The sequence below is a fragment of the Podarcis tiliguerta genome (assembly GCF_965153285.1).
Source record: "Podarcis tiliguerta genome assembly, chromosome: 16".
In the NCBI taxonomy this organism is placed as follows: domain Eukaryota; kingdom Metazoa; phylum Chordata; class Lepidosauria; order Squamata; family Lacertidae; genus Podarcis; species Podarcis tiliguerta.
This window is the reverse complement of record NC_139549.1, coordinates 9,660,750-9,685,690: the sequence shown is the minus strand read 5'-3', so window position 1 is coordinate 9,685,690 and position 24,941 is coordinate 9,660,750. Positions and strand designations below refer to the sequence as shown.

Here is a 24,941-nt window from a genome sequence, read left to right as displayed (position 1 = left end):
ACAATTTTTCCCAATCTTCACATTGTATGTTATGTCCTATATGTCCTAGAAGGAACAAATTGACCATCTCAGAGGAGGATTGTGTTCCAAGCAGCCGCTCGCGGAGGGGGGGACCTAACAAGATACACCCCCTGCGCCCGCAAGATGCCCACTCACCTTGCCAGCCCCACAGCCTGTGCCAGGCAATACCATGGCCAGATCCAGGATGTCATCAACAGGAGCCGGCGTGTGATGTGGGCATTCGGGAGCCCGGGTCGTCCTGTTCTGTTTTCTAGCATTGGTGCTGCTGGGTTGGCACTGCAGCCGCCCACACAAGGCGTCCCTGCCAGAAAGGGATTGCAAGTCTTTGACACACTGGTTGCTCTTGACTCTTTCCATGTCAAGTCTCCAGCCCTCAAGTTTTTTCAAGGAAATGAAGCAAGACTTCTAGTGTCACCGCGGTACAATAATATGGAGGCTTCGGCCATTGCAGGGAAAACAACTCCTATATCCCATGTGTTTCTATGGGTAAGGAAGACTCGGGATATTTCTATGCCGTTCAGATGGGATTTCATTTATTACCTATCAAACTCAGATGTAAGAAAACTCTCCCTTTCATGGAAAGCTTCCATAATGTCTTTTGTTGCTTTTACAGTGGTACCTCAGGTTAAGAACTTAATTCATTCTGGAGGTCTGTTCTGAACCTGAAACTGTTCTTAACCTGAAGCACCACTTTAGCTAATGGGGCCTCCTGCTGCCACTGCGCCGCCGGAGCACGATTTCTGTTCTCATCCTGAAGCAAAATTCTTAACCTGAGGTAATATTTCTGGGTTAGAGGAGTCTGTAACCTGAAGCGCCTGTAACCCGAGGTACCACTGTATTTTTATTATCTCCTCTCTATTTGGAAAATACAACCTCTGTACTGCTCCCATGTTTGGTAACTTCAGTTCTGATTTTGTTTGTCTATACCTTTGAGCTTACATTATTACTACAATTTTTTTTAAAGGGCTTTGGGTTTCACCTGCAGCATTTCCAGGTAGAACTAGTAAAGATAAGGTAAAGGTAAAGGTACCCCTGCCCGTACGGGCCAGTCTTGACAGACTCTAGGGTTGTGCGCCCATCTCACTCAAAGAGGCCGGGGGCCAGCGCTGTCCGAAGACACTTCCAGGTCACGTGGCCAGTGTGACATCGCTGCTCTGGTGAGCCAGAGCCGCACACGGAAACGCCGTTTACCTTCCCGCTAGTAAGCGGTCCCTATTTATCTACTTGCACCCAGGGGTGCTTTCGAACTGCTAGGTTGGCAGGCGCTGGGACCGAACAACGGGAGCGCACCCCGCTGCGGGGATTCGAACCGCCGACCTTTCGGCAGTTCGGCAAGCCCTAGGCACTGAGGCTTTATCCCACAGCGCCACCCGCATCCCCAGTAAAGATAAACCTGCCTAAAACCAGGGAAGCTAGTCTTGTCTGCCTGTGCAAGGGGTGGTGAGCCTCAGGCCTGGGAGACAGAATCTGCCCCCCCCCCCCCGACAGCTTGATCTGGTCCTTGGAACTGTTAAGAGGCCACGCCCCTTCCAAATAGGCCACACCCCCTCACTGGCCCCCATCCTTACAGGGAAAGCACTCACTTCTCTGAACACGGCAAATAGGAGCCATCAGCTTGCTGACCACAGTGCCCTTCCAGGTCCCCTCTGCCATTCAAAGAGGCCACACAGGCGTCCGAGACAGGGACCGAACCTGCCAGAGGAGAGAGAGACCGAGGGAGAGAGAGAGAGAGTCAGGACAGCCAACGACAGAAGCAGCCTGCTGCCATTTTGATAGTCATGGCTTGAGAATAAATGGAAAAATTAACAGGCAAAAGAACCATATAAATCTTTGTCAGCAACTACGAGGGAACGTTCACTAAAAATTGTGTATGTGTGGTTATTTAACACTGAGGAACCTATCGTATAGCTAGATAGCTCAGCTGGTTGGAGCTTGGTGCTGGCAATGCCAAGGTTGCAGGTTCGATTCCTGTATGGGACACAGTCCTGCACTAGGCTGGGCTAGATGACCCTCAGGGTGCCTTCCAAATCTATGATCCCGTGAGAATAATGAGGGAAGCGGAACAGAAGTGTGCAGAGGTAAATAGAGAACACTTGGGAAACTTTGGGGATAGGGGGAGCCTTAGAAAGGGCAGAAGGCAGGGACCTCCAGTCCTGGCAACTGCTCCATTGGGGGGGGGGCAAGGCCTACTGGGAAGGGTTGAAGAGTTGGACGTTTGTTTCCTTGGATAAAAAGTTAACTTCACTGACCACTGGCTCTGCTTCTTTGTGCTGACCTGCAATAGACTCCAGCCCTGAAAAAAGGGAGCTGGTGTGCTCGGAACCTGCCTGCAGTTGATCACTGTGAGAACAGGATGCTGGCTATTAGATGGGCCATTGGCCTCATCCAGGAGGCTCTTCTTAAGTTCTAAAGTGTTCTGAATTATGGATTTTAAAGTGGTGTAAGCGTGCTTTGAATGCATGGTGCGGATGAGGCTAGGAAGCAGACCAGGCCTTCTTGGGAGCTCGCCCCAACCCATCCTTGAAAAAAAACCTCCCCCCGCACAGAGCCCCAAACGCCAACTCACCAGGGCCCCAAAGTTCTTGGCACTGGCTCAAGTAATTGGGGCAGACCCCTCCATAGCAGACGGCCTTCTCCTCCCCACACGGTGTCCCATCTTGCTTGTGGACGTTGGCCCGGCAACGCGGGGAGGTACCGTCGCAGTATTCAGGGAGGTCGCATTCGTTCTGGGCTTCCCGGCAGAGAAATCCTGCGCTGCGGAGCTGTCGAAGGACAATTGATTTTAGAATATACAGTGGTACCTCGGGTTACATACGCTTCAGGTTACAGACTCCACTAACCCAGAAATATTACCTCAGGTTAAGAACTTTGCTTCAGGATGAGAACAGAAATCGTGCTCTGGCGGCGTGGCAGCAGCAGAAGGCCCCATTAGCTAAAGTGGTCTTCAGGTTAAGAACAGTTTCAGGTTAAGAATGGACCTCCGAAACGAATTAAGTACTTAACCCGAGGTACCACTGTATTTCAATTAATTGATTGCAATTTTATGTAAACTGTGTTATTTTTACTGTGTTAGCTGCTCTGAGCCCGGCTTCAGCTGGGGAGGGCGGGATAAAAATAAATTATTATTATTATTATTATTATTATTATTATTATTATTATTATTATTATTATTTGTCCTACTGGGCTAGAGTTCTGTGAGGATTGCCAAAGGCCTGGTGGAACAGCTCTGTCTTGCAGGCCCTGTGGAAAGATGTCAAGTCCCGCAGGGCCCTAGTCTCTTGTGACAGAGTGTTCCACCACATCGGGGCCACAGTGGAAAAGGCCCTGGCTCTGGTTGAGGCCAGCCTAACCTCCCTGTGGCCCAGGACCTCCAGGATGTTTTTGTTTGAAGACTGTAAGGTCCTCCGTGCGACATACCAGGAGAGGCGGTCCCGTAGGTACGAGGGTCCTAGGCTGTATAAGCCAAAGACGGTAGGAAGAGGGACACAGGTGTTGGCAGAGCCTGCAAGGGAGGAGGGGTTCGCCACGCCTCTGGCCCCAGCCACACCCAACATTTAAAGCGCTACGAATAGTCATGGTTTCCACCCAAAGAATTGGTTAAGGGGGCTGAGAGGTGTCAGGAGACCCCCGTCATCCCTCTCCCAGAGCAATTTAACAATCAATCCCCCTTCACAGGGAACTCTGGGAACTGTAGCTCTGTGAGGAGAATCAGAGTTATGCGGTGAACTGCCCTGAGATCTGTAGATGAAGGGCGGTATACAATTTTATTTTATTTTATTATTATTAGAATGTTATTTATTTATTAAAGTTCTTATGTTAGATCAGTAAACATTATCATAATACATCACAAGGCTGTGATTATCATAATACATCACAAGGCTACTATAATTTTCAACATGTATACAAAGTTTATATACTAAAAGAAAAAAAGGGGGGGGAACAAGGGCAAAAAACTATTCCAAAATCATATATATACCAACACTTCGGACTGCCTGTCTATTCCGTTGTATATTCCTTTTTTCAAATGAATGTACTCTTATTAGGTAAAGGTAAAGGTACCCCTGCCCATACGGGCCAATCTTGCCAGACTCTGGGGTTGTGCGCCCATCTCACTCAAGAGGCCGGGGCCCAGCGCTGTCCGGAGACACTTCCGGGTCACGTGGCCAGCGTGACAAAGCCGCATCTGGCGAGCCAGCGCAGCACACGGAAACGCCGTTTCCCTTCCCGCCAGTAAGCGGTCCCTATTTATCTACTTGCCCCCGAGGGTGCTTTCGAACTGCTAGGTTGGCAGGCGCTGGGACCGAACAACGGGAGCGCACCCCGCCGCGGGGATTCGAACCGCCGACCTTTCGATCGGCAAGCCCTAGGCGCTGAGGCTTTTACCCACAGCGCCACCCGCGTCCTCTTATTACTGTATATTTATTTACATTTATTATTATTATTAAGCTAGGAACACGAAAATGCTATTTCTCATTGTAACTGATTTTAATACTTGCAAACTGCTTGGAAGCCTATTGCAACATTAAGCAGTATAACAAATTAGTGCAATAAATCAAGTTTCTGGCCATCAAGGAGGTGGACCAATCATAAAAATGCCTATTAGGAGTTGTGTGCTGCAAACACACCCCTAAATTATCGTAGTTCATAAAAATTATTTGCCACAAAAAAGCAACTCAAACAACATACAACATCAATCAAATAATATTCACATCAAAACACATTCACATTTTTAAAAGGCAGGGTTAGAACATCGCATGCAGACCGAGATTAAAAGCTGAAGGCCTGGTGGAAAAAAATAATTTTGTCTGGGGTCTAAATGTATGTATTGATGGCACCAGGCAGGCCTCTCGGGGGAGAGCATTCTGCAAGCGGGGAGCCACCACTGAAAAGGCCCTGCTCTCGTGTTGCCACCCATGGGACCTCTCAGGGAGGGGGCACCCAGAGAAGGGCCTCAGATAACTATTGCAAGATCAGAGTTGGGGGCTCAAAAGGAGAGACTTGGGGCCAACATGCCTTGTCAGTCACAGGCCAGCAGGTCTCCTGCACAGGTCAATGACATATACAAATCTTTATGTGGAACACGCAACTCTGCACTTTCACGTAAAGGTCAAATTATCAGAGGGCTTGTGTGAATGAGAACGCAACACCCCTTCGAGGCAGGGCTGAGAAACCACAGGCGGATATTCCCTCCCCACTCCTCTGCTCCGATAACTTACCTTGCACTCGTGGCAACAGGCTCCCCCTGTGGCGCACTGGGCTCCGGGCATCAGCTTGCATGAGCTCGCATTGCAACATGGGTCTGTACACTCCTGAAAAAGGAGAAAGGCATAAGTTCAGTGAAAAACCCACTGGGATGCTCCAGATCCTCGCTTAGGCTTAACATGCACAACTATACCGGGCCGCAGTGAGATGAGCAAAGCCAAAGCAGGCTCTCAGCAAAACGTAGAGGATGCATCCTTCACACCAACTCCAGCTTTCTCCGTTAATTACACAGGAGAACTCTCTACTTCAAGGGGACCCTTTTGGGCCTAGGCTTCTGTGCTGAGGCCTCTATATGGAGGAGTCATACCTGAGAGGACTTAACCTCAATGTGCCGTGCCTCGGAACACAACCCTCTCATAAATGGAGCAACCCAGACAGATAGATGGGGTAGAAATAATAAAACTTTTATTTACCATATTTTTTTGCTCTATAAGACTCACTTTTCCCCTCCTAAAAAGTAAGGGGGAATGTGTGTGCGTCTTATGGAGCGAATGCAGGCTGCGCAGCTATCCCAGAAGCCAGAACAGCAAGAGGGATTGCTGCTTTCGCTGCGCAGCGATCCCTCTTGCTGTTCTGGCTAAATTATTACTACTACTACTACAGGACGCGGGTGGCGCTGTGGGTAAAACCTCAGCGCCTAGGACTTGCCGATCGCATGGTCAGCGGTTCGAATCCCCGTGGCAGGGTGAGCTCCCATCGTTCGGTCCCAGCTCCTGCCCACCTAGCAGTTCGAAAGCACCCTTAAGTGCAAGTAGATAAATAGGTACCGCTTTATAGCGGGAAGGTAAACGGCGTTTCCGTGTGCTGCTCTGGTGCCGGTTTGCCAGAGCAGCTTCGTCACGCTGGCCACGTGACCCGGAAGTGTCTGCGGACAGCACTGGCTCCTGGCCTCTAGAGATAAGCGCACAACCCTAGAGTCTGTCAAGACTGGCCCGCATGGGCAGGGGTACCTTTACCTTACTACTACTACACAGCAAGGGCATCTGCATGGGGTGAAAAAGTGCTGACCTTTAAAGCCCTAAACGGCCTCGGTCCAGTATACCTGAAGGAGCATCTCCACCCCCATAGTTCTGCCTGGACGCTGAGGTCCAGTGCCGAGGGCCTTCTGGCGGTTCCCTCACTGTGAGAAGTTACAGGGAACCAGGCGGAGGGCCTTCTCGGTAGTGGTGCCCTCCCTGTGGAACGCCCTCCCATCAGATGCCAAGGAAATAAACAACTATCTGACGTTTAGAAGACATCTGAAGGCAGGGAAGTTTTTAATGTTTGTTTGATTATTTATTGCTTGATGATGATGATGATGGGAGCTGCCCAGAGTGGCGGCGAAACCCAGCCAGATGAGCAGGGTATAAATTAAAAAAATTAAGAGGAGGAGGAAGATGCGGAAAGAGGTGCCCTTCGTACCACCAGGAGGCCGCAATCGCACTCCTCCTTGTCCTCCACAAGGAAGTTCCCGCAGCGAGAATCCACCAGGCGCCCTGGATCCGGCACGTCGAGGAGGCACCACACTCGGTCGCTCTGCAGGATCTGCTGAAGCTTCCGGTGGCTGCAGCTGCTGAAGGTTAAACCGGGCATGATGCTGGCAGAGAAGAGGGAAACGGTCAGAGGCGGGGTGTCCTTGAACCCCCTGCATTTTCGCAGTCCACCCAGCCACCCGGGGGGGACCCCACGTGAATGCAGAGGCTCACCCCGTCAGTGGCTCCATGATGCAGCTGCGACCAGGGGGAAAGTTAGGGCCAGAGCCGTCACAGCTGCAGCCAGCGCCATCGTGGTCAAGGCCCAGGTTGTGGCCTAGCTGGTGCGAAAGAGTCGAGGCGATCATCAAGGGGCTGACCGAGTGGTCCTGGAAGAGGAGAAAAGACAGCTGGAGATTGCTCTGCGACTCCCTTTGGTTTGCATTTTTGAGCAAGCCAACCTAATTCACACTCCTCCTTTTGTTGTTGTTTAATCGTGTCTGACTCTTTGTGACCTGGAGGTGCTGGAGGAGACTCTTGAGAGTCCCATTGACTGCAAGAAGATCAAATCGATCCATTCTTAGGGAAATCAGCCCTGAGTGCTCACTGGAAGGACAGATCGTGAAGCTGAGGCTCCAAGACTTTGGCCACCTCATGAGAAGAGAAGACTCTCTGGAAAAGACCCTGATGTTGGGAAAGATGGAGGGCACAAGGAGAAGGGGACGGCAGAGGACGAGATGGTGGGACAGTGTTCTCGAAGCATGAGTTTGACCAAACTGCGGGAGGCAGTGGAAGACAGGAGGGCCTGGCGTGCTCTGGTCCATGGGGTCACGAAGAGTCGGACACGACTAAATGACTAAACAACAACTCCTCCTTTATTCATTCATAAAAACACTTGCATATACAGTATACTGTTAACTCATAAAGATCCTTAGTTAAGGGTCGCAAAAAACCCTGTGGGAAAGGAAATGCAAGGACACAGATTCACCATCTCTTCAGGAATGTGTGGAGGTGGCAGTGATGGATAAAACGACAGATATAATCCAGAAAAAGAGAAAACACATGAGGTGGGATATATAATCCATGGGGAGAGATGGAACTGTTTTGTGGTCTATTGGAAAGAGCATTGTGTGGAGAGACTAGAAAGAGATTTGTTCATCTTGATTATGTACTTGTTTTTCTCCACGCTCTCTCTTCCCTTTCTGTGGTTCAATGAACAAGTAAGAAAAAAATTTAATGTGCAAACTACGGAAGGTTACCTTATATATGTAAAACGACATTAAAAGCATATAATGAAATAGAATCAGATAAATATTGTGGAAAGGTGTCTTGTGAAGCATAAGCTTGATGAAACAGAAAAGTTTTCAGCAGGCGTTTAAAAGCTGAATACCTAATTATTTATATTTTTAAAAATTATATACTTCATTTATTCTTTGTTTTTCCTTTTATACTATTCTTCCCAGAATACTACTTCCGCTAAGCAGATCAGGACTGTGACCCTTTCTGTTTTGTTCCACTTCTCCATGATTTACCCCAAAACCCAAAAGCATATCCATACATCAATCAATTTATTACGGCCAATAGGCCAAAAGAAACACACCATACGAAACAATCTCGGAGCAAAACAGATTGTGAAGTACTGCACAATGTAAGAACCATCATATACAGCTACAATAATTGCACAATAGTCCCTGAAAAAAGGCCCTTACAGTTTCAGGTGGCGAGACGGTCTCTTGCTCCCAGTGTTACTGGCAGAAATTTAACCACTGCAAGTGATACCTTGGGGTTTTACTTCCATTAAATATCTAACATAAAACTGAACTGGCCTTCCCGGAAGTTTGGCCAGCAAAAGGCCGACTGTCTCCTGCTGAGCTCCAGCATCTAAGTCACTTAAAAAGAAGAACGGCTGTCTGTAGATCCCAGCTCCTGATTATTACAGACCATAATACCCTTAAGGAAAGAGGAGCGCCAGCATCGCTGCCCCAAAGCACTTGGGTCGGGAGGACTATTAAATCTGGCTGGAACAAAAAGCTCTGCAACATTTAACAAATGAACATAAAAATGCAAACTCTAGGTCAAACGTCTACACAAATGCAGAACCCCGATATATCTGGTGGGTCAGTCTCCCCCCAAAATATCAGAAGAGCAGCTCCACAGCAACTCCAGGCAAGGCTTTCAATGAGGCTGCCCTGGTTCCGTGGAACAGATAGCAATGCAACAGGCACCCGCTTACCTGGGCTTTCCAGAAACATGCCACTACCCTGGTCTCTGAGAAAGCAAGGGGCAGAAGTACTCACCATGCTGACCCCGCCAGAGCGATGGGAGCAAATCGAACCCTGCGTGGCCGTTCCTATTGAGCCCCCGGTGAATGGAGATCCCCTATGGGGCAGAGCAGGAGAAAGAAGATCACCAAAATGGGGCATGGCGGGGGGAAGAGATAAGGTTTTACACAAGGCAGAGCAAAGTACACATAGGGAATCCTGCCACAGATGAGCGGGCAGGCACGAAGGGGGCAGGCTGTGGGATAGCCCCGCCCATCATATTTCCAGGCCCCGCCCACACGCCTGGTTAGTGTCAATCCCTGCCCATCAATAGTGCAGGCCCCGCCCACAGGCCTGGTTAGTGTCAATCCCTGCCCATCAAAAGTGCAGGCCCCACCCACAGGCCTGGTTAGTGTCAATCCCTGCCCATCAAAAGTGCAGGCCCCACTCACAGGCCTGGTTAGTGTCAATCCCTTCCCACCAATAGTGCAGGCCCCGCCCACAGGCCTGGTTAGTGTCAATCCCTGCCCATCAAAAGTGCAGGCCCCGCCCACAGGCCTGGTTGGTGTCAATCTCTGCCCATCAAAAGTGCAGGCCCCGCCTACAGCCTTGGTTAGTGTCAATCCCTGCCCATCAAAAGTGTAGGCCCCGCCCACAGCCCTGGTTAGTGTCAATCCCTGCCCATCAAAAGTGCAGGCCCCCGCCCACAGCCCTGGTTGGTGTCAATCCCTGCCCATCAAAAGTGTAGGCCCCGCCCACAGCCCTGGTTATTGTCAATTCCTGCCCATTGAAAGTGCAGGCCACACCCCCTGCCTGGCCAAACACACAGCACCCATAACCCAGGCCAAGCACCTGGCACTCCTCCTGGTCAGCCCCCCCTACATTCCCCCTCTAGGGATTCTCTGAAGCCCTTCCTAATTAATAATAATAATAATAATAATAATAATAATAATAATAAACAACTTTGATTTGTATTTCGCCCTCCCGGCTGAGACTGGGTTCAGGGCGGCTAACCCTCAGGCTCCTTACATGATAAGCTGGACGCTGTCGTGTGGGATCCGAGGAAGCAGCTCTTCCTGCCTCCACCGCAGGAGCCGCTCCAGAACCGCCCGGGGGGAACCGTCCACAGAAACGCGGTTGCCCTTGTTCCAGACTTCCAGGCCGACGAGAGCCACCCGCAGACCCACCGTCCGGTAAAACTGGGCAGAGGAGGGGAAGAAAGTGGGAGAGAGCGGGTTTTTAAAAGAAAAAAAGGAAAGGAAAGTAAAAGGCAGAGGGCAAGAGAGAGAAAAGGGGCGAGTGCTTTCATTCATTCATTCATTTAAATAATTATAAATTTTGCAAGGCGGTATACAGACTAAAAAGTACCAGTGTCAAGCACATCAGTCAAAGCTGCTTCACAAAGAATTGCACATTTGAAAGGCCCTGTCTGTATAATCCAGGATGTTTCTTTTTTAGAAGACTTCCAAATACCAAGCAGGGATAATTCCTGACCTATGGAAATCCCTTCCACTAGAATTTTGACAGGAACATCCCTCAGGAGCGTCGGCCATCAAAATGTCCCCTCAGGAGACCTCAGCCCAGAAGGCAGAACTGAAGGAATCAGCAACCTAAACTGTGAATTTCCTGCCGAGCCCTCCCCAAAATTACTTTCCGTGCAAGGTAAACACTGAAGTATTTGGAGAAATGTCTTTTAAAAAGCAAAAGCAAAGACAGTTCCCCCATATATATGAAGCTGCCTGGCGTCAGGGGAGACCATTGGCCAACCCAACACAGAATTGCCTCGCCAACCTCCCCTAACCTGGAAGAGGATTTGGACTACAACTCCCATCATCCCTGACAATCAGCCATGCTGGCTGATGGGAGCTGGAGTCCAAGGACGTCGTCAAACTACAATTCCCACGTGCGCCACCCACATCCGCCTAGGGCAGCCACTCACCCCGTCCATGTGGCTGGCGATCTCCAGCATCCGTGTTTGCGTCCAGTTAAGGTCGGGGTTCAGCTCGAACTGAAAAGGAAACAGAAGCGGAGGTGGTGGGAAGGGACTTGAGACACTGGGGGCCGAGCTCAGCTCTCTGCATCTCTCTGTCTGGCCCTCGGAACTCTCCCCAGGCCACGCCCCTCCTCAAACACTTCTGCCTGCGGGAGCAAAACACACTTCCTGCAGCCAATCAAAAGCTGTGCTTTGGTTTCCAACCATTTTGGAAGTCGAACGGACTTCCGGAACAGATTCTGTTCAACTTCCAAAGTATGATTATACTTAGGGCAGCTCTGTATGTCACGACTTGAAGATCTAAAGATTTCTTTACCCTTTCAACCAGTCATCTTACCAGACTTACTCCTTTCTGCGTACCGCGGCTGCAATAGATTTACCAAAGATTAAACCTTCGGAAACATTCAGTGCAGATTTCCCCGGGGATTTGGTTTCCAATGGGGACGGTGAGGGAACGAGGAGAAACAGGGAAACCTCTCCTCATTGAGATCTGGCAACTTGAAGAATCGGCCCATTGGGAAATGTCCCTCACTGGGTAAAACTGCACATTTGAGGTGCGTTTTAGAAGAGACGGCAACTTTCTTGAGGAATGTGTTTGCGTTTGTGTTAAGGGCTTTGCCATGGGGGGCCGGGGGGGGGGTACGATCATCGTCTCACCTCTGCCTGGTCGGCCACCATCACCAGCTCCACGAATCCACGTTCAGGCTCCGCCTCGCGCTTTGCCTGGGAGACGGGGCGAAAAACACTGTTAAGCACCTGGATTGCTACTGCCGGTCAGAATAAGCAACACAGGAGCAGCTGGGTCAATGCTCTGGCCCAGATGTTCAAAACGCACCCTTTGTGTCCAGCTGCGCTCGGGCTGTGGCCGCGGGCGGAACTGTCCCCGGGACAGAGAGACCAGCACGCATTCCCCCGTCTCTTGCCTGACGGACTCCAGTCTGTAGGCCCTCGTACCCTGATCCTCTTCTGCGCTGGACTCCAGGCTGTAGCTCCTGTCGCTGGACACAACCAGCAGACCACTGGCAGGGCGGGAAGAAAAAAAACAGTCAGCCACATTTTTGCCCAGGGAAAACCGCAAGAGTGAAAGGAATCTGCTCAGGGGTGATCCCTCCGGCCTCCCACAGAGCTTTGCCTCATCCAGCATCTCCTCTCATACCTTAAAGGTAAAGGTACCCCTGCCCGTACGGGCCAGTCTTGACAGACTCTAGGGTTGTGCACCCATCTCACTCAAGAGGCCAGGGGCCAGCGCTGTCCGAAGACACTTCCGGGTCACGTGGCCAGCGTGACATCGCTGCTCTGGCGAGCCAGAGCCGCACACGGAAACGCCGTTTACCTTCCCGCTAGTAAGCGGTCCCTATTTATCTACTTGCACCCGGGAGTGCTTTCAAACTGCTAGGTTGGCAGGCGCTGGGACCGAGCAACGGGAGCGCACCCCGCGGCGGGGATTTGAACCACCGACCTTTCAATCGGCAAGCCCTAAGCGCTGAGGCTTTTTACCCACAGTGCCACCCGCGTCCCTTCTCATACCTTAGCCCAGAGCAAACGCAGACATTGGCCCAGGAGTCTCGGTAGCCCTGGATCTTGCCTCGATAGCAGCAATTGCCCTGGAAGACAGAGAAAGCAGGGAGAATAAGCCCAGCCTCCCAGGTTTGGCGTTATAGGCCTGCCCCCTGCTTTTCTCACAGAAGATTTGCCCCACCCCCTTGACCACTGGGGACACATGACCTGGGATAGCTCAGTCGGTACAGCAAGAGATTCTTCATCTCAGGGCCGTGGGTTCAAGCCCTGCGTCAAATAAAGGATTCCTGCACTGCCGGGAGTTAGACCCGATGACCTGTGTGGTCTCTTCCAAGTCTATAAACATCTACACCATATGTTGTAAAGCACTGTGATGCCGTTCTATGGCTTCCACCGAAGAATTCTGGGAGCTGGAGTTTGCTAAGGGTGCTGAGCGTTGTCAGGCGGCCTCCCTACTCCCCTGAAGGAGCTGCAATTCCCGGAGTGGTTTAACAACCAATCCCTCTTCTTCACAGAAACTCTGGGAACCGTAGTTCTCCGTAAGGGAATCAGGGGTCTCCTAACAACTCTCAGCGCCCTTCACAAACTACAGCTCCCAGAATTCTTTGGGGGAAACATGTCAGCTTAAAGTGCTTTCAATATAACCCTTAACTTAACCCTTCCCAGCTCCACAGTTGAAATACTTTATTGTACAACTTGTATACAGTGAGGTTACACAAGCACCCCCCACTCAGCTCTCTTTGTCTTAATTCCCCTCGTTTACTGACGCACACCCACCAAACCCGAAAGTTATCTGTTGTTATCTTTTCATTCAGCAGCCTAACAGCCCACAGATAGAAGCTGTTCTTTACCCTGTTGGTGCGACTAATGATGCTTCTATATCTTCTGCCTGAGGCCAGGAGATCAAGAAAGTGCCGGCCAGGGTGTGAATCACCCCTGAGAATTTCCCTCACTCTCCTGAGGCAACGTTCTTCTGCTATTTCATCCAGTGGATTCACTGGTGCTGTATTCACCACCCTCTGTAGGCCCTTCCTGTCAGATGATGTCAAACCAGCGTACCACACCGTGATGCAGTATGAAAGGACACTTTCTATTGCTGACCGGTAGAAGGAGAGCATCAGATGCTGATTGACATTGCTCTTCCGCAAGACTCTGAGGAGATGGAGTCTCTATTGGGCTTTCTTAACCACCTGGGTTGTATTTATTTTCCAAGTAAGGTCTTTAAGCTTTTTGAGAATACAACAACCAGAACGGTACACAGTGTGGTTATACAGTGGTACCCCGCAAGACGAATGCCTCGGAAGACGAAAAACTCGCTAGACGAAAGGGTTTTTCGTTTTCTGAGGTGCTTCGCAAGACGGATTTTCCTAAGGGCTTGCTTCGCTAGACGAAACAGCCCTGCCTCTCCTATCATGGCGACGGTCACTGCACGCACGCACGCTCGCTTCCCCGCTCCTCCAGCTCCCTCCCACCTTCCGGCTGACCTTCCAGCTGCCTCGCGCCGCTGCCCACCCCCCTCGCGTGCTCCCCCCAGAGAGCCGTTGCCGCCAGCAGCCAGCGTTGCAGCCGGAGTCGCGCTCCTGAGCCCCGCCGCCCTCCAGCAGCCGTGTCGCGCGGTGGCCACAACGCGCGGGTGAGTCTGAGGTATCGGCTGCGGCAGCTGTCCTGCTTCTCCCCGCCCCTCCCCGCCGTTGTTAGTGTTTAACTGCAGTGGTGCTTTGCAAGACGAAAAAACTCGCTCAACGAAAAAACTCGCGGAACGATCTTGCGAGGCACCACTGTACTATGAAAGGCCTGAGGCAGCTGCCTTTTCCCCAACGTGAAATCCGCCATTTTCAGAGTTTCCGCCCACAGGCTGGACCTTTTTCCCGTGAACCCCAATCTCTCTTTCCTGGCCAATCGCTGCCCGCTCAGATCTCAGCCTGCTTCTCCAGCCCTGGAGCTGGCACCTCCGCTGAAACGTCTGCATCGTGGCAGAGTCCCAGCTGGCAGAGGAGGTGGGGCCAGGAATAAACACTCCCCAGGCCCTGGATCTCGGCAGGGGTGGGTGCCAGCGGAGGAATGGGCTGCGCAGAGCCAGAAAAACAGATGCCCACCTCTGTGCTCGTCGGCTGCGTCGCCCTCTCCCCGTTGGAAAGGTAATAGACGAGTCCTTGGGTGCCTGCCAGCAGCTCCCTAGGATGGAAGACATACAGATCAGAAGGGACAGACTGTGGACTTGGAGGACGCAGGAAGGTTGCAGGGAAAAGATGGCAGCAAAGCTCCTTTTTTAAATCCGCCCCTTGAATCAGAACCATGAGGACTGGAAGCTTAACTGATTTTTAGGCGAGGGACCCTAGCAGAGAACTTGCATGCAGAAGGTCTTGGGTTCAATCCCCAATACAGTGGTACCTCAGGTTAAGAACTTAATTTGTTCCGGAGGTCCGTTCTTAACCTGAAACTGTTCTTAACCTGAAGCACCACTTTATCTAATGGGGCCTCCTGCTGCCGCCGCTGTGGGATTTCTGTTCTCATACTGAAGCAAAATTCTTAACCTGAGGTACTATTTCTGGGTTAGCGGAGTCTGTAACCTGAAGCGTCTGTAACCCAAGGTACCACTGTAGCATCTTCAGACAGGGCTGGGAATATCCCTTTCTCTGAAACCCTGGAGCCCCACAGGCAGATCAGACTGAGCTTAGGTGGCCCTTCAGCCGGATCCTGCAGGGATCTTGGGTTACGGCAGCTCTCAAACTCTTTTCTCTAGGCCACACTTTCAGAATAAACATTTGCTTGTGCCACACTGGGCTTTTCAATGGTAAGAAATGCAATGGAAAACAAAAAGATTGCAACTGGGATTGTCCTCAACGTTGCTTGATACTTTTTGCTCTCAGTTTGAGAAGATATCGAGCCACATTCTGCAAATAATTTTTTTTAAATACTATACAGGCAATGGCCATTTTGCACAGGGGTTACGTTCCTGACCCTTGCACGTGTTGACGGAGCATACAAAAGCCCGCCCTTCTCCCGCCCAAGCCCCTTATTCCTGCCACTTCCGGGCGATGTGTGGATGTGCAGTCACACACATATTGGACCAGCAAAAATAGCTGTCGCCTGTACTACACTGAAATGCTTAAACGTTTCTCTGATTCTCCTCGCATCTTGCCTGCCACACTTGCCATCCTCTGCGCGACACCCTTGGAGAACCACTGGATTACACTAGGATTCGGGGAGGGGGGTGAGGATAAAATGGTGGACATGGCCCCCTGCTTTATTTCCTGTGGGTTGTTTTAATAATGTGATGGTGGCTGCCGAGTATCGAAGCAGGAGCCAAAATACAGTGGTACGTCTGGTTACGTACTTAATTTGTTCCGGAGGTCTGTTCTTAACCTGAAACTGTTCTTAACCTGAAGCACCACTTTAGCTAATGGGGCCTCCCGCTGCCGCCGGAGCACGATTTCTGTTTTCATCCTGAAGCAAAGTTCTTAACCCGAGGTACTATTTCTGGGTTAGCGGAGTCTGTAACCTGAAGCCTATGTAACCCGAGGTATCACTGTAATTCCAGGGGCAAAGCTAGAGATTTCTGGTTAGAAGGCGCTCGCCACTTCTGCCCATGTTGCAAACCCAAACTCACCGATTCTGTACCAAGTCCAGGAGGAGGCGATCTCCCTCAACCTCCAGCACAACCCTCAGCCGAGCCGGGAAGCCCTGAGACCCCTGGAAAGGAGAGAGGTGATGGCTGGCAGAAGGCGACAGAGAACCCATCATGTTTTCTGTGTGGACAGATCCCACCTGCCCCTGCTTAGTAAGAAGGGGTATCACCAGTGGCGTAGCGTGGGGGGTGCAGGGGGGGCCGGCCACACCGGGCGCAACATCTGGGGGGGGCGCGCTCGCACTCGCAGCTCTCTGCCCCTACCTGGCTCACTCACTCTCTCTCACTGCAGTGCTGGCTGTGCGAATCCGATCCGAGCCGCCGGGTCGCCGCGCACTGTGGAGGTGAGGGTGCCAGGCGTGCGGTGCGGTGCGGAGAGAGAGCGAGGGACTATCTGGGGGAGGGACAGTGCAGCGGGGAGGGGGCGCAAATTACTTGCCTTGCCCCGGGTTAGGGGGCGCAAATTACTTGCCTTGCCCCGGGTGCTGACAACCCACGCTACGCCACTGGGTATCACTGTGAGCCAGAGCAAGAGGCTGAGACCACCCTCTGGGGCCAGATCTCTGCATGCAAGCTAAACTCTTTCCAAAAGTGCCCCCTTCACCAAGGCCAAACCTAGGGCAGGGGAAAAAAAGCTTCCTTCGTCCCCTTGATGGCAGGAAGCACCTCGCCCAGCTTAGCTCATTGTCCTCCTGCAGGCGCGAAGGGGAGCGGGGTGTGTGTGTGTGACCGAGCATGTTGCACAGGGGTGTCGGCTTCTCTCCCCCCACCCCGGCCATCCCCACCCAGCGTTTCCTGCCCAGGAGTAATACCCGGAAATGCTTGGAGGCTCCCAGCATCCGTGGGTCAGGCATAGGATTGGGAGGGCAGGCTGAAGGCTTGGGGAGAGGGGGAGGCGAGTGGCACCGGTTGCGATGAGCTCATTTGGCCAGCTCAGCTCGAGGTCACGGCGTCACCACAGCTGCTCCACTGCCCCCTTTCCGACCGCCTCCAGCTTTCTCCCGGTTAACAGATCTCTCTCCAGCTGGAAAGCCGGCAGGGAAACTCACCAATGCCGCCTCCTTCAGGCTGACGGGCTCCCCGCCCCGCAGGATTGTTGGCGAGATGGGCCACGAACAGGTCCTGTCATCCCAGGGCCGCTGGGTCCCGACATCTGAAATTGGCAATTGGCAAGGGGTTACTCTCAGTTTCGTGTTTTCCTGCAATCTTAAATTTGGCTCACGGCTCCAATCTACGCTTAGGTTTTTTCCCCAAGCCCTCGTGGAAATTCACCAGCTTTTCCCCCCCCCTTTCAAATAATATTTATTGAGTTTCCAACAGATTAAACACAACACTGCAAAAGACCAAAAAAGAAAAAAAACATACAATACAATACATAATAAAAAGAAGAAAAAAACAAACATAATAAAAGAAACAAACAGAACAAAACAAAAACCATTTAAAATTTCAATTTCAACATCTTATCTTTCTTTCCCTTATTTCCTCGACCTCCTCACACCTCCCTTTTTGTATTCCACTTCTATTAACTGTTTCAGCAATTCCTTTCCATCTTCCTCTGTTTTCTATCCTATAATTGTCTTAACACATTCTAACCATATTTTTACCTTTAATGCTCAATTCATCTATTTATACCTAATTCCCCTTCCTTTTCAGCGTCAATTTCTCCTCCCCCCCCCCCCCAGGTTTCGTTTCACTATATAACGCATATAAAACCACAGGGACTTAACAACAGGTGAAAAACGAAACTACAAAATAGGCACGTAGAATGAATCCAATAGCACTTGGGTTAAAGCAACACTGAAGAGGATCAGCGTTATCAGATTAGCAAGTCCAGTTCCAGATTTGCCAGGCATGAAAATTATGGTTTCACTGCATACATGATAAAAGGGTGCCATGTCACATTAAAAGTGCTTGGAGGGTCTCATCCTTGTTGATTTTAGTGCTGATTTCTCATGCCTGTTTTTTGGAATGCAATTTCAACTATTATTTATGCAAAATAACCTTTTCCTAGACACAATGCACTGCTGCATGGCTTTTTGACTAATGCATGCATTTTGACGCACACAATGTCCTGGTATATGTATTTGAAGACCCCTCACTCAGCTGGAGGGCGGAACTGCAAAATTTGGAGAACTGCGCATTTCAAAGGAGGGCGTTCTGGTTTGCCGATTGTTCCGGGAAGTGCAGATATAACAAGTTCCCCTTTAAATGCAAACGGAAACAGATTTCTTCTCCAGCGCAACACGGAATGCCAAAAAAACAAAGCATTCGCCACCTCCCTTCCCTCTCTGCTCCATCCACTTGAAAGCCCTTTCCCCCCCACCAGCTTTTATGCCCAGCCATGTATTAAATCAGTATCTTGGAAAGTCTGGATTCTCCATGGAGAAAGCTTGCTATGCCGTCACCTCAATGAATAATGCAAATAGACACTGTTATAAACAGTTGCAAGGCTTAATTGGTTCAGCTTCTGAAAGGCGTGGAAACAGTCGTGGACAGAACCTCGGCCCTCCAGATATTGCTGGGCTCCCCAACTCCCAGCATCTCTAACCACTAGTCATACTGGCTGGGAGGCTGATGGGAGGCCGAGCCCTATACAGCACCTTGAGTGCTGGCAGTCTGACCTTTGGAGAGGGGCCACAGGTCCCCTAGATCCGCCCTACCTTCTGAGTCCCTCTCCAGACTTTGAAGATCTTATGGACTAGAAACCTGTGTGGTGTTGTGCACAGGTTTTTTAGTATTATTATTATTCTTTTGCAGGAGCAGAATTCAGCCTTAGAGCTGAAATACAAGCAAGATTATGACACAATACACTTCTCCCCCCCCCCCCCCTCCAAGGAACTAAAGAAAGGACTGCTGAATCAGTCGACACAGTGCATTGAGATGTGCAGCAAATGAGCCTTTGCTGAAACAGGCTTAAGGGCTTAAATGGTGCTGGAAAGGGAGGGTGGTGAGCTGAAAGCAGGGAGTGGGGGGGGGGTGCAGAAAAGGTGACTAACATTACAAGCCCATGCATGTTTATTCAGAACCATCCCCTGCCTCTGTTCGATGGGGCTCATTTCCTGGTAAAGGTGTATCTGGTTGCTGTTTGACCTGACATGTACCTGCACAGATAAAAGGAAACGTCTTTCTAAATCAATCTTTGGTCCATCAACATCAGGAGTGATCACACTGGCCTGCAGCAGCATTCCTGGAATTTGGACGGACTAAGCTCCTTCCTACCATCTATGAAGCTGCCTTATGCAGATTCAGCCCATCAAGTACAGTATTGTCTACACTGGCTGGCAGCAGCTCTCTGGGATTTCAGACAAGAGTCGCTTCCAGGTACCGGGAGCTGAACCCTGTAATTCTGCATGCGCTCTGCCACCGGGTTCTGGGCCTCCCCCTAGAAATAACGCAAGACTCCAGCCCCCATCATTCCAAAACGTAGGGCTGATTGGAACAGGAACCTTGGAAGCCGCCTTCTGGAGTCAGAACGTTGGTCCTTCTAGCCGAGTATTGCGTGCACGGGCTGGCAGCAGCTCAACAGGGATTACAGACAAGTGCCTCATCCCACCCTACCTGGAGATCCTGGGAACAGAACCTGGCACTTTCTGAATGCAAAGCAAGCGCTCTACCAATGAGCTACTGCCTGTTTGCTGCACCATTTAAGAACTGCGAAGACTGTCTGAGTGAAGGTTAATAAAATAGTTCAGTTGGCGAGAGCATAGCGCTGACAACGCCAAGGCTGCAGGTTCGATCCCGGTAAGGGACAGGTGCATATTCCTGCACTGGAGGGGGGTTGGACTAGATGACCCTCAGGGTTACCTTCCAACCCTGCGGTTCCATGAAAAGCACAACAGAAGGGCCCAGCTGGATCAGGCTAAAGGCCCACATCCTGTTCTCACAGGGGCTGCTAGCCAGATGGAAGCCCATATTCCTCTGCTCACTTTCACATCTGGCCCCCAGAAGGTTGCTTGAAAGGCAATGCAGCCCAGGAGCTCAAGAAGGGCAAAGCCAAAATCCATTGTGGAGGTACCAGTTTAAAAATGTAGCAGGTGGCCAAGGAGAAGCCACATGGATTTCTGTGCAGCACTTAGGATAAGTTGAAAGCCAGAGTGGGGATCCTCTTGGAATCAAGGAGTACACAGTAACGTAAACAGAGCGTTGTTATTGGAGAGGGACTAGAAGCTGAGTGTACGGACATACAATGCCCCCATCACTTCCAGAGGGTTGAGTAGATTTTAAGGAGTACAGTAAAAACCTCTACCAGCTCCCCCTGATTTCTTAGCTGCCCAAACCATAGGTGTTGGTTGGACTCCAACTCCCATCAGCCAGTGCAGCCAACGGTCAGGGATGATGGGAGTTGCAGTCCAACACCTTTAAGAGGGTCTCTGGTTCCCTGCCTTTGTCCTTCACACGTCCCAACCAATTGGGGATCACAGGTTAACTGCACTTAACAGAGGTGTGAAGCAGGGATGGGGAATCCACAGCCTTCCTGACATTGCTGGACTCCGACTCCCATCAGCCCCAGCCAGCAATGGCCCACGGGTCAGGGAAGATGGGAGGTGGAGTTCAGCACCATCGGCAAGACCGCAGTTTCTCCAGCTCTGCTTTTTACGATCCTAGGAAGCTGACTTAATCCAGATCAGTCCCAGAATCGCTTATCCTGGCTTGGTAGCAGCTCTCTCACGCAGGAAAGGACAGTGACAAACTGGAATGTGTCCAGAGGAGGGCAACCAAAATGGTCAGAGGCCTGGAAACGATGCCTTATGAGGAACGGCTAAGGGAGCTGGGCATGTTTAGCCTGGAGAAGAGGAGGTTAAGGGGGGATATGATAGGCATGTTCAAATATATAAAAGGATGTCACATAGAGGAGGGAGAAAGGTTGTTTTCTGCTGCTCCAGAGAAGCGGACACGGAGCAGTGGATCCAAACTACAAGAAAGAAGATTCCACCTAAACATTAGGAAGAACTTCCTGACAGTAAGAGCTGGTGGACAGTGGAATTTGCTGCCAAGGAGTGTGGTGGAGTCTCCTTCTTTGGAGGTCTTTAAGCAGAGGCTTGACAACCATATGTCAGGAGTGCTCTGATGGTGTTTCCTGCTTGGCAGGGGGTTGGACTCAATGGCCCTTGTGGTCTCTTCCAACTCTATGATTCTATGTTGGGAGGACAGACAGATAATGGTCTAGAGATGGGAGGTTTGTTCTCATCCCACAAAATCCCCCTTATATCCCTAGGCATAAATTCTGAAACGCATCGTGCGCAAAGCAGCCTTTAACCTCCCTTCATCCTAAACTTCTCGGTCCCCCATTGTTTTGGAAGCGGAGGACCAGGGCTGCCAACTCTCAAACAGGTAACTATAACGAGAATAGCAGATAACGGAGCCTCCAGGTTCAGAGGCAGCCTACCTGCCGACAGAGCAGCCACACCCAACCTTGGTCCCCAGGTGTTGCTGGGACTACAACCCCCATCATTCCCAGCCATTGTTGCCCATGGTCAGAGGATGGGCGTTGTAGTCCCAACCGTGTCTGGAGTAACCAAGGATGGGCTAGAGAGATTAACGGTGAGGAGAGGGCTCTTGGCTTCATAAACCTGTTGGAAAACAAACTCTTGGATGTTTGGTCTAGCATTGCCAACTTCTGCAGCTACGCCTTTAAAAGCAATTTGACCTGCAGCTGATCGTATTCCTTTCAATGTCATGGAAAGTACACCTGCTGATTTCTCCATCTCAAAGCACTGTTAAAAAATGGAGGTAAAGGTAAAGGGACCCCTGACCATTAGGTCCAGTCGTGACCGACTCTGGGGTTGCAGCGCTCATCTCGCTTTATTGGCCGAGGGAGCCGGCGTACAGCTTCCGGGTCATGTGGCCAGCATGACTAAGCCGCTTCTGGCGAACCAGAGCAGCGCACGGAAACGACGTTTACCTTCCCGCCGGAGCGGTACCTATTTATCTACTTGCACTTTGATGTGCTTTTGAACTGCTAGGTTGGCAGGAGCAGGGACCGAGCAACGGGAGCTCACCACCGTAGCGGGGATTCGAACCACCGACCTTCTGATCGGCAAGTCCTAGGCTCTGTGGTTTAACCCACAGCGCCACCAGCGTCCCTTCCACCCCCCAAATCCTCCTCACCTGCCTTCTCCGGCTATCAGCAACCTCCACCCAAGATGGGGAGAGAACCTAGGAATATAGGCAGCTGCCTTCTTCCAAGTCAGGCCCATCAAAGCTCAGTACTGTCTACACTGACTGGCAGCAGCTCTGCAGGGTTTTCAGAGAGGGAGTCTCTCGCAGCCCTACCTGGAGATGCCAGGGATGAAACCTGAGACCTCCTGCGTGCATTGCAGTTGCTCCGCCACTGAACTATGGCAAAAACTGGCTCTTTCGGCTGCTGGTTCAGAGGAGTAGACCAAACGCCATACAGGAAGCCCAGACTCTCACAACCAAGGCTGCAGTCAGAAAACAGTGCCAACCCCGGCTTTCTAGATGAGCAAGACACGTTTTCAAAGAGGCACCTGTCTATAGCGTTCACTTCAGTTATTTTTCAGGGCAGGGCAGTTAAGGGCTGCAATCTTATTGTCATACTTACTTGAGAGCAATCCCATTGAACACAATGAAAACATGCCTAAATGACTCAGTGCTTAATTTGTAAAAGGGGGGGTTAAATCTGTTAGCAGCAACTCCCCTCCCCTTCCATTTTGGAAATTTTCCCACTAATATTTGATATGGGTCTATTTACTGCGTGATGATGCAAATGCCAGGGACGCGGGTGGCGCTGTGGGTTAAACCACAGAGCCTAGGGCTTGCCGATCAGAAGGTCGGCGGTTCGAATCCCTGTGACGGGGTGAGCTCCCGTTGCTCGGTCCCTGCTCCTGCCAACCTAGCAGTTCGAAAGCACGTCAAAGTGCAAGTAGATAAATAGGTACTGCTCCAGCGGGAAGGTAAACGGCGTCTCTGGTTCGCCAGAAGCGGCTTAGTCATGCTAGCCATGTGACCCGGAAGCTGAACGCCGGCTCCCTCGACCAATAAAGCTAGATGAGCGCCTCAACCCCAGAGTGGGCCGCGACTGGACCTAATGGTCAGGGGTCTCTTTACCTTGACCTTTTAATGCAAATGCCCTCTGAACATGCTTAGGGGCACCTTCATCTTGCCTGACAATCACATACTCCAATGAAGAGGGTTGGCCAATGGCTCCATGGTGGGATAAACTAAACCACAGGCAGAGATGGGGAAATTGTCACACTCCAGATGTTGTCTGGCTCACATCAGTCCCAGCCAGTTTGGCCAATGGTCAGGGGCATATGTGCCAACTCCCTGGGGCACTGGGTGCCCGAGCACCCTCAAAATTTCCTATGAAGGGCCTGGGCAGGCCAGGGTCATGCACACTGAATGGCACTCACAGTCAGGGATGATGGGAGCTGTAGTCCAGCAACACCTGCAGGTCTACAGGTTTTCCACTCCAGCCCTGGACCAATCATGTCCTAACCAATCAGGGATCACATAAAAATGCATTTACAGAGGTCCAAAGGATGTGGCCCTCCAAATGATGTCAGACTCCAGCTCCCATCAGCTCCAGCCAGCATGGAATGATGGGACCTGGAATCCACAAACATTTGGTGAGAGAGATACACAGGTTTCCCCACCCTGGTATAACAGCTTAGAAGAGAGAGGCTGCAATTCGAACGCCACTTACCATCGAATCCAACGGGAATGACTTCTTTGCAGATATGAATAGAACTGCAACTTGAGTCATCAGGAAATTCCGCTCCTACCTCTCCCACCTCACTACTGACAAGCTGCTGTTTTCTCTGCAACACGCAATAATGCTGGCCTGATTTATTATTGTGAGCACCTGCTCTGCATGCAAAGGGCTCCAAGTTAAATCCCCAGTATCTCCAGGTAAGCTTGGCAATAAAAGCACCTTTACGGAGAGCTGCTGCTGCTGCTAGGCAGCCAGTGTGGATATATAGAAGATGGACCAATGAACTGACTTGAAATAAGGAAGCTTCACAACAACCCACCTACCTTGCAGGGTTGTTGTAGCAGATCAAAACAAGCCCAGCTATGCTTCCATTTTTTTTAATGCTGCAAATCTTCACGCGTGTTTACTCGGGATTCCCAACGCCGCTGCGGCTTTCCCGGGTCAGCCTGCGTGGTAGCTGACTGCAAACGGACCCGCGCTTGGGAAGAAGTAACGTGTGAAGGCGGCCCCAAGGCGCGGCGGGGAAAGGGGTAAACGGCATACGCCTCTCTGACTCACCGTCCTTCCGTGCTCTCGAATTGCCTTCGCGTTGCTCCGGCGTCGCTCCGGGGAGAAAGCCGCCAACCCCGAAGGGAGCGCAGGAAGCCAGAAGTACGCCGAACCTCCAAAGCAGCGCCATGCGCCTCTCGCAGCCGCCGGGGAGCCGCGGGAAGAGGCGCCCCGACGGTGCGCCCTAGCGCGCAACAACCGCCGGCTCCTTGGAGAGGTCCGTGCGCCCTTGGCGGCGCTTTCGGGGCGCTCGCTTGGAGAGCAGCCGGAGATCGGGGCGGCCGGGAAGGGGAGCAGCTTGGCTCCGGAGCAGCAGCCAGGGCAGCAGCCAAGGCTCCGGCTAAATCCCTCCCCGGGGCCGGGCTGCAACGGATCAGGGGCCGCCTCCTCCTCGGCCCCGCCGCCGCCGCCTCCGCCCGCCCTCCCGCCTCGCATTGCAGCGCAGCTGCTGGGCCCGCCCGAGAACGGGAACTTCCTGCCCAAGCGACCTTCAGCCTCCGCCCGGCTGCGCGTTGCCAAAGCCCGGCCCGAGAAGCCGCGGCGCGCCCGCCCTCCTACCCGGCTGGCGCAGTGCCGGGACGCG

General features: G+C 51.4%; 1 protein-coding gene across 4 annotated transcripts in view; it reads right to left on the bottom strand.

The window, feature by feature from the left end:
* Nucleotides 1-24,819, bottom strand: part of ADAM15 (ADAM metallopeptidase domain 15) — a 49,133-nt gene extending 24,314 nt beyond the window's left edge. For 2 of the 4 annotated variants that reach the window (XM_083416511.1, XM_083416512.1), the window contains exons 1-16: nt 24,368-24,819; nt 17,184-17,287; nt 16,117-16,199; nt 14,603-14,681; nt 12,516-12,592; nt 11,824-12,007; nt 11,646-11,711; nt 10,935-11,003; nt 10,025-10,194; nt 9,032-9,113; nt 6,969-7,123; nt 6,685-6,859; nt 5,238-5,330; nt 2,588-2,783; nt 1,605-1,713; nt 157-322 (exon numbers count right to left, since the gene is read on the bottom strand). In XM_083416511.1, the coding sequence (XP_083272637.1) occupies nt 157-322; nt 1,605-1,713; nt 2,588-2,783; nt 5,238-5,330; nt 6,685-6,859; nt 6,969-7,123; nt 9,032-9,113; nt 10,025-10,194; nt 10,935-11,003; nt 11,646-11,711; nt 11,824-12,007; nt 12,516-12,592; nt 14,603-14,681; nt 16,117-16,199; nt 17,184-17,287; nt 24,368-24,488 (1,929 nt within the window). In that variant the 5' untranslated portion in view covers nt 24,489-24,819. The remainder of the gene's footprint in view (nt 1-156; nt 323-1,604; nt 1,714-2,587; nt 2,784-5,237; nt 5,331-6,684; nt 6,860-6,968; nt 7,124-9,031; nt 9,114-10,024; nt 10,195-10,934; nt 11,004-11,645; nt 11,712-11,823; nt 12,008-12,515; nt 12,593-14,602; nt 14,682-16,116; nt 16,200-17,183; nt 17,288-24,367) is intronic. The other 2 variants (XM_083416513.1, XM_083416514.1) reach the window with 2 other exon arrangements.
* Nucleotides 24,820-24,941: the final 122 nt, after the last annotated feature.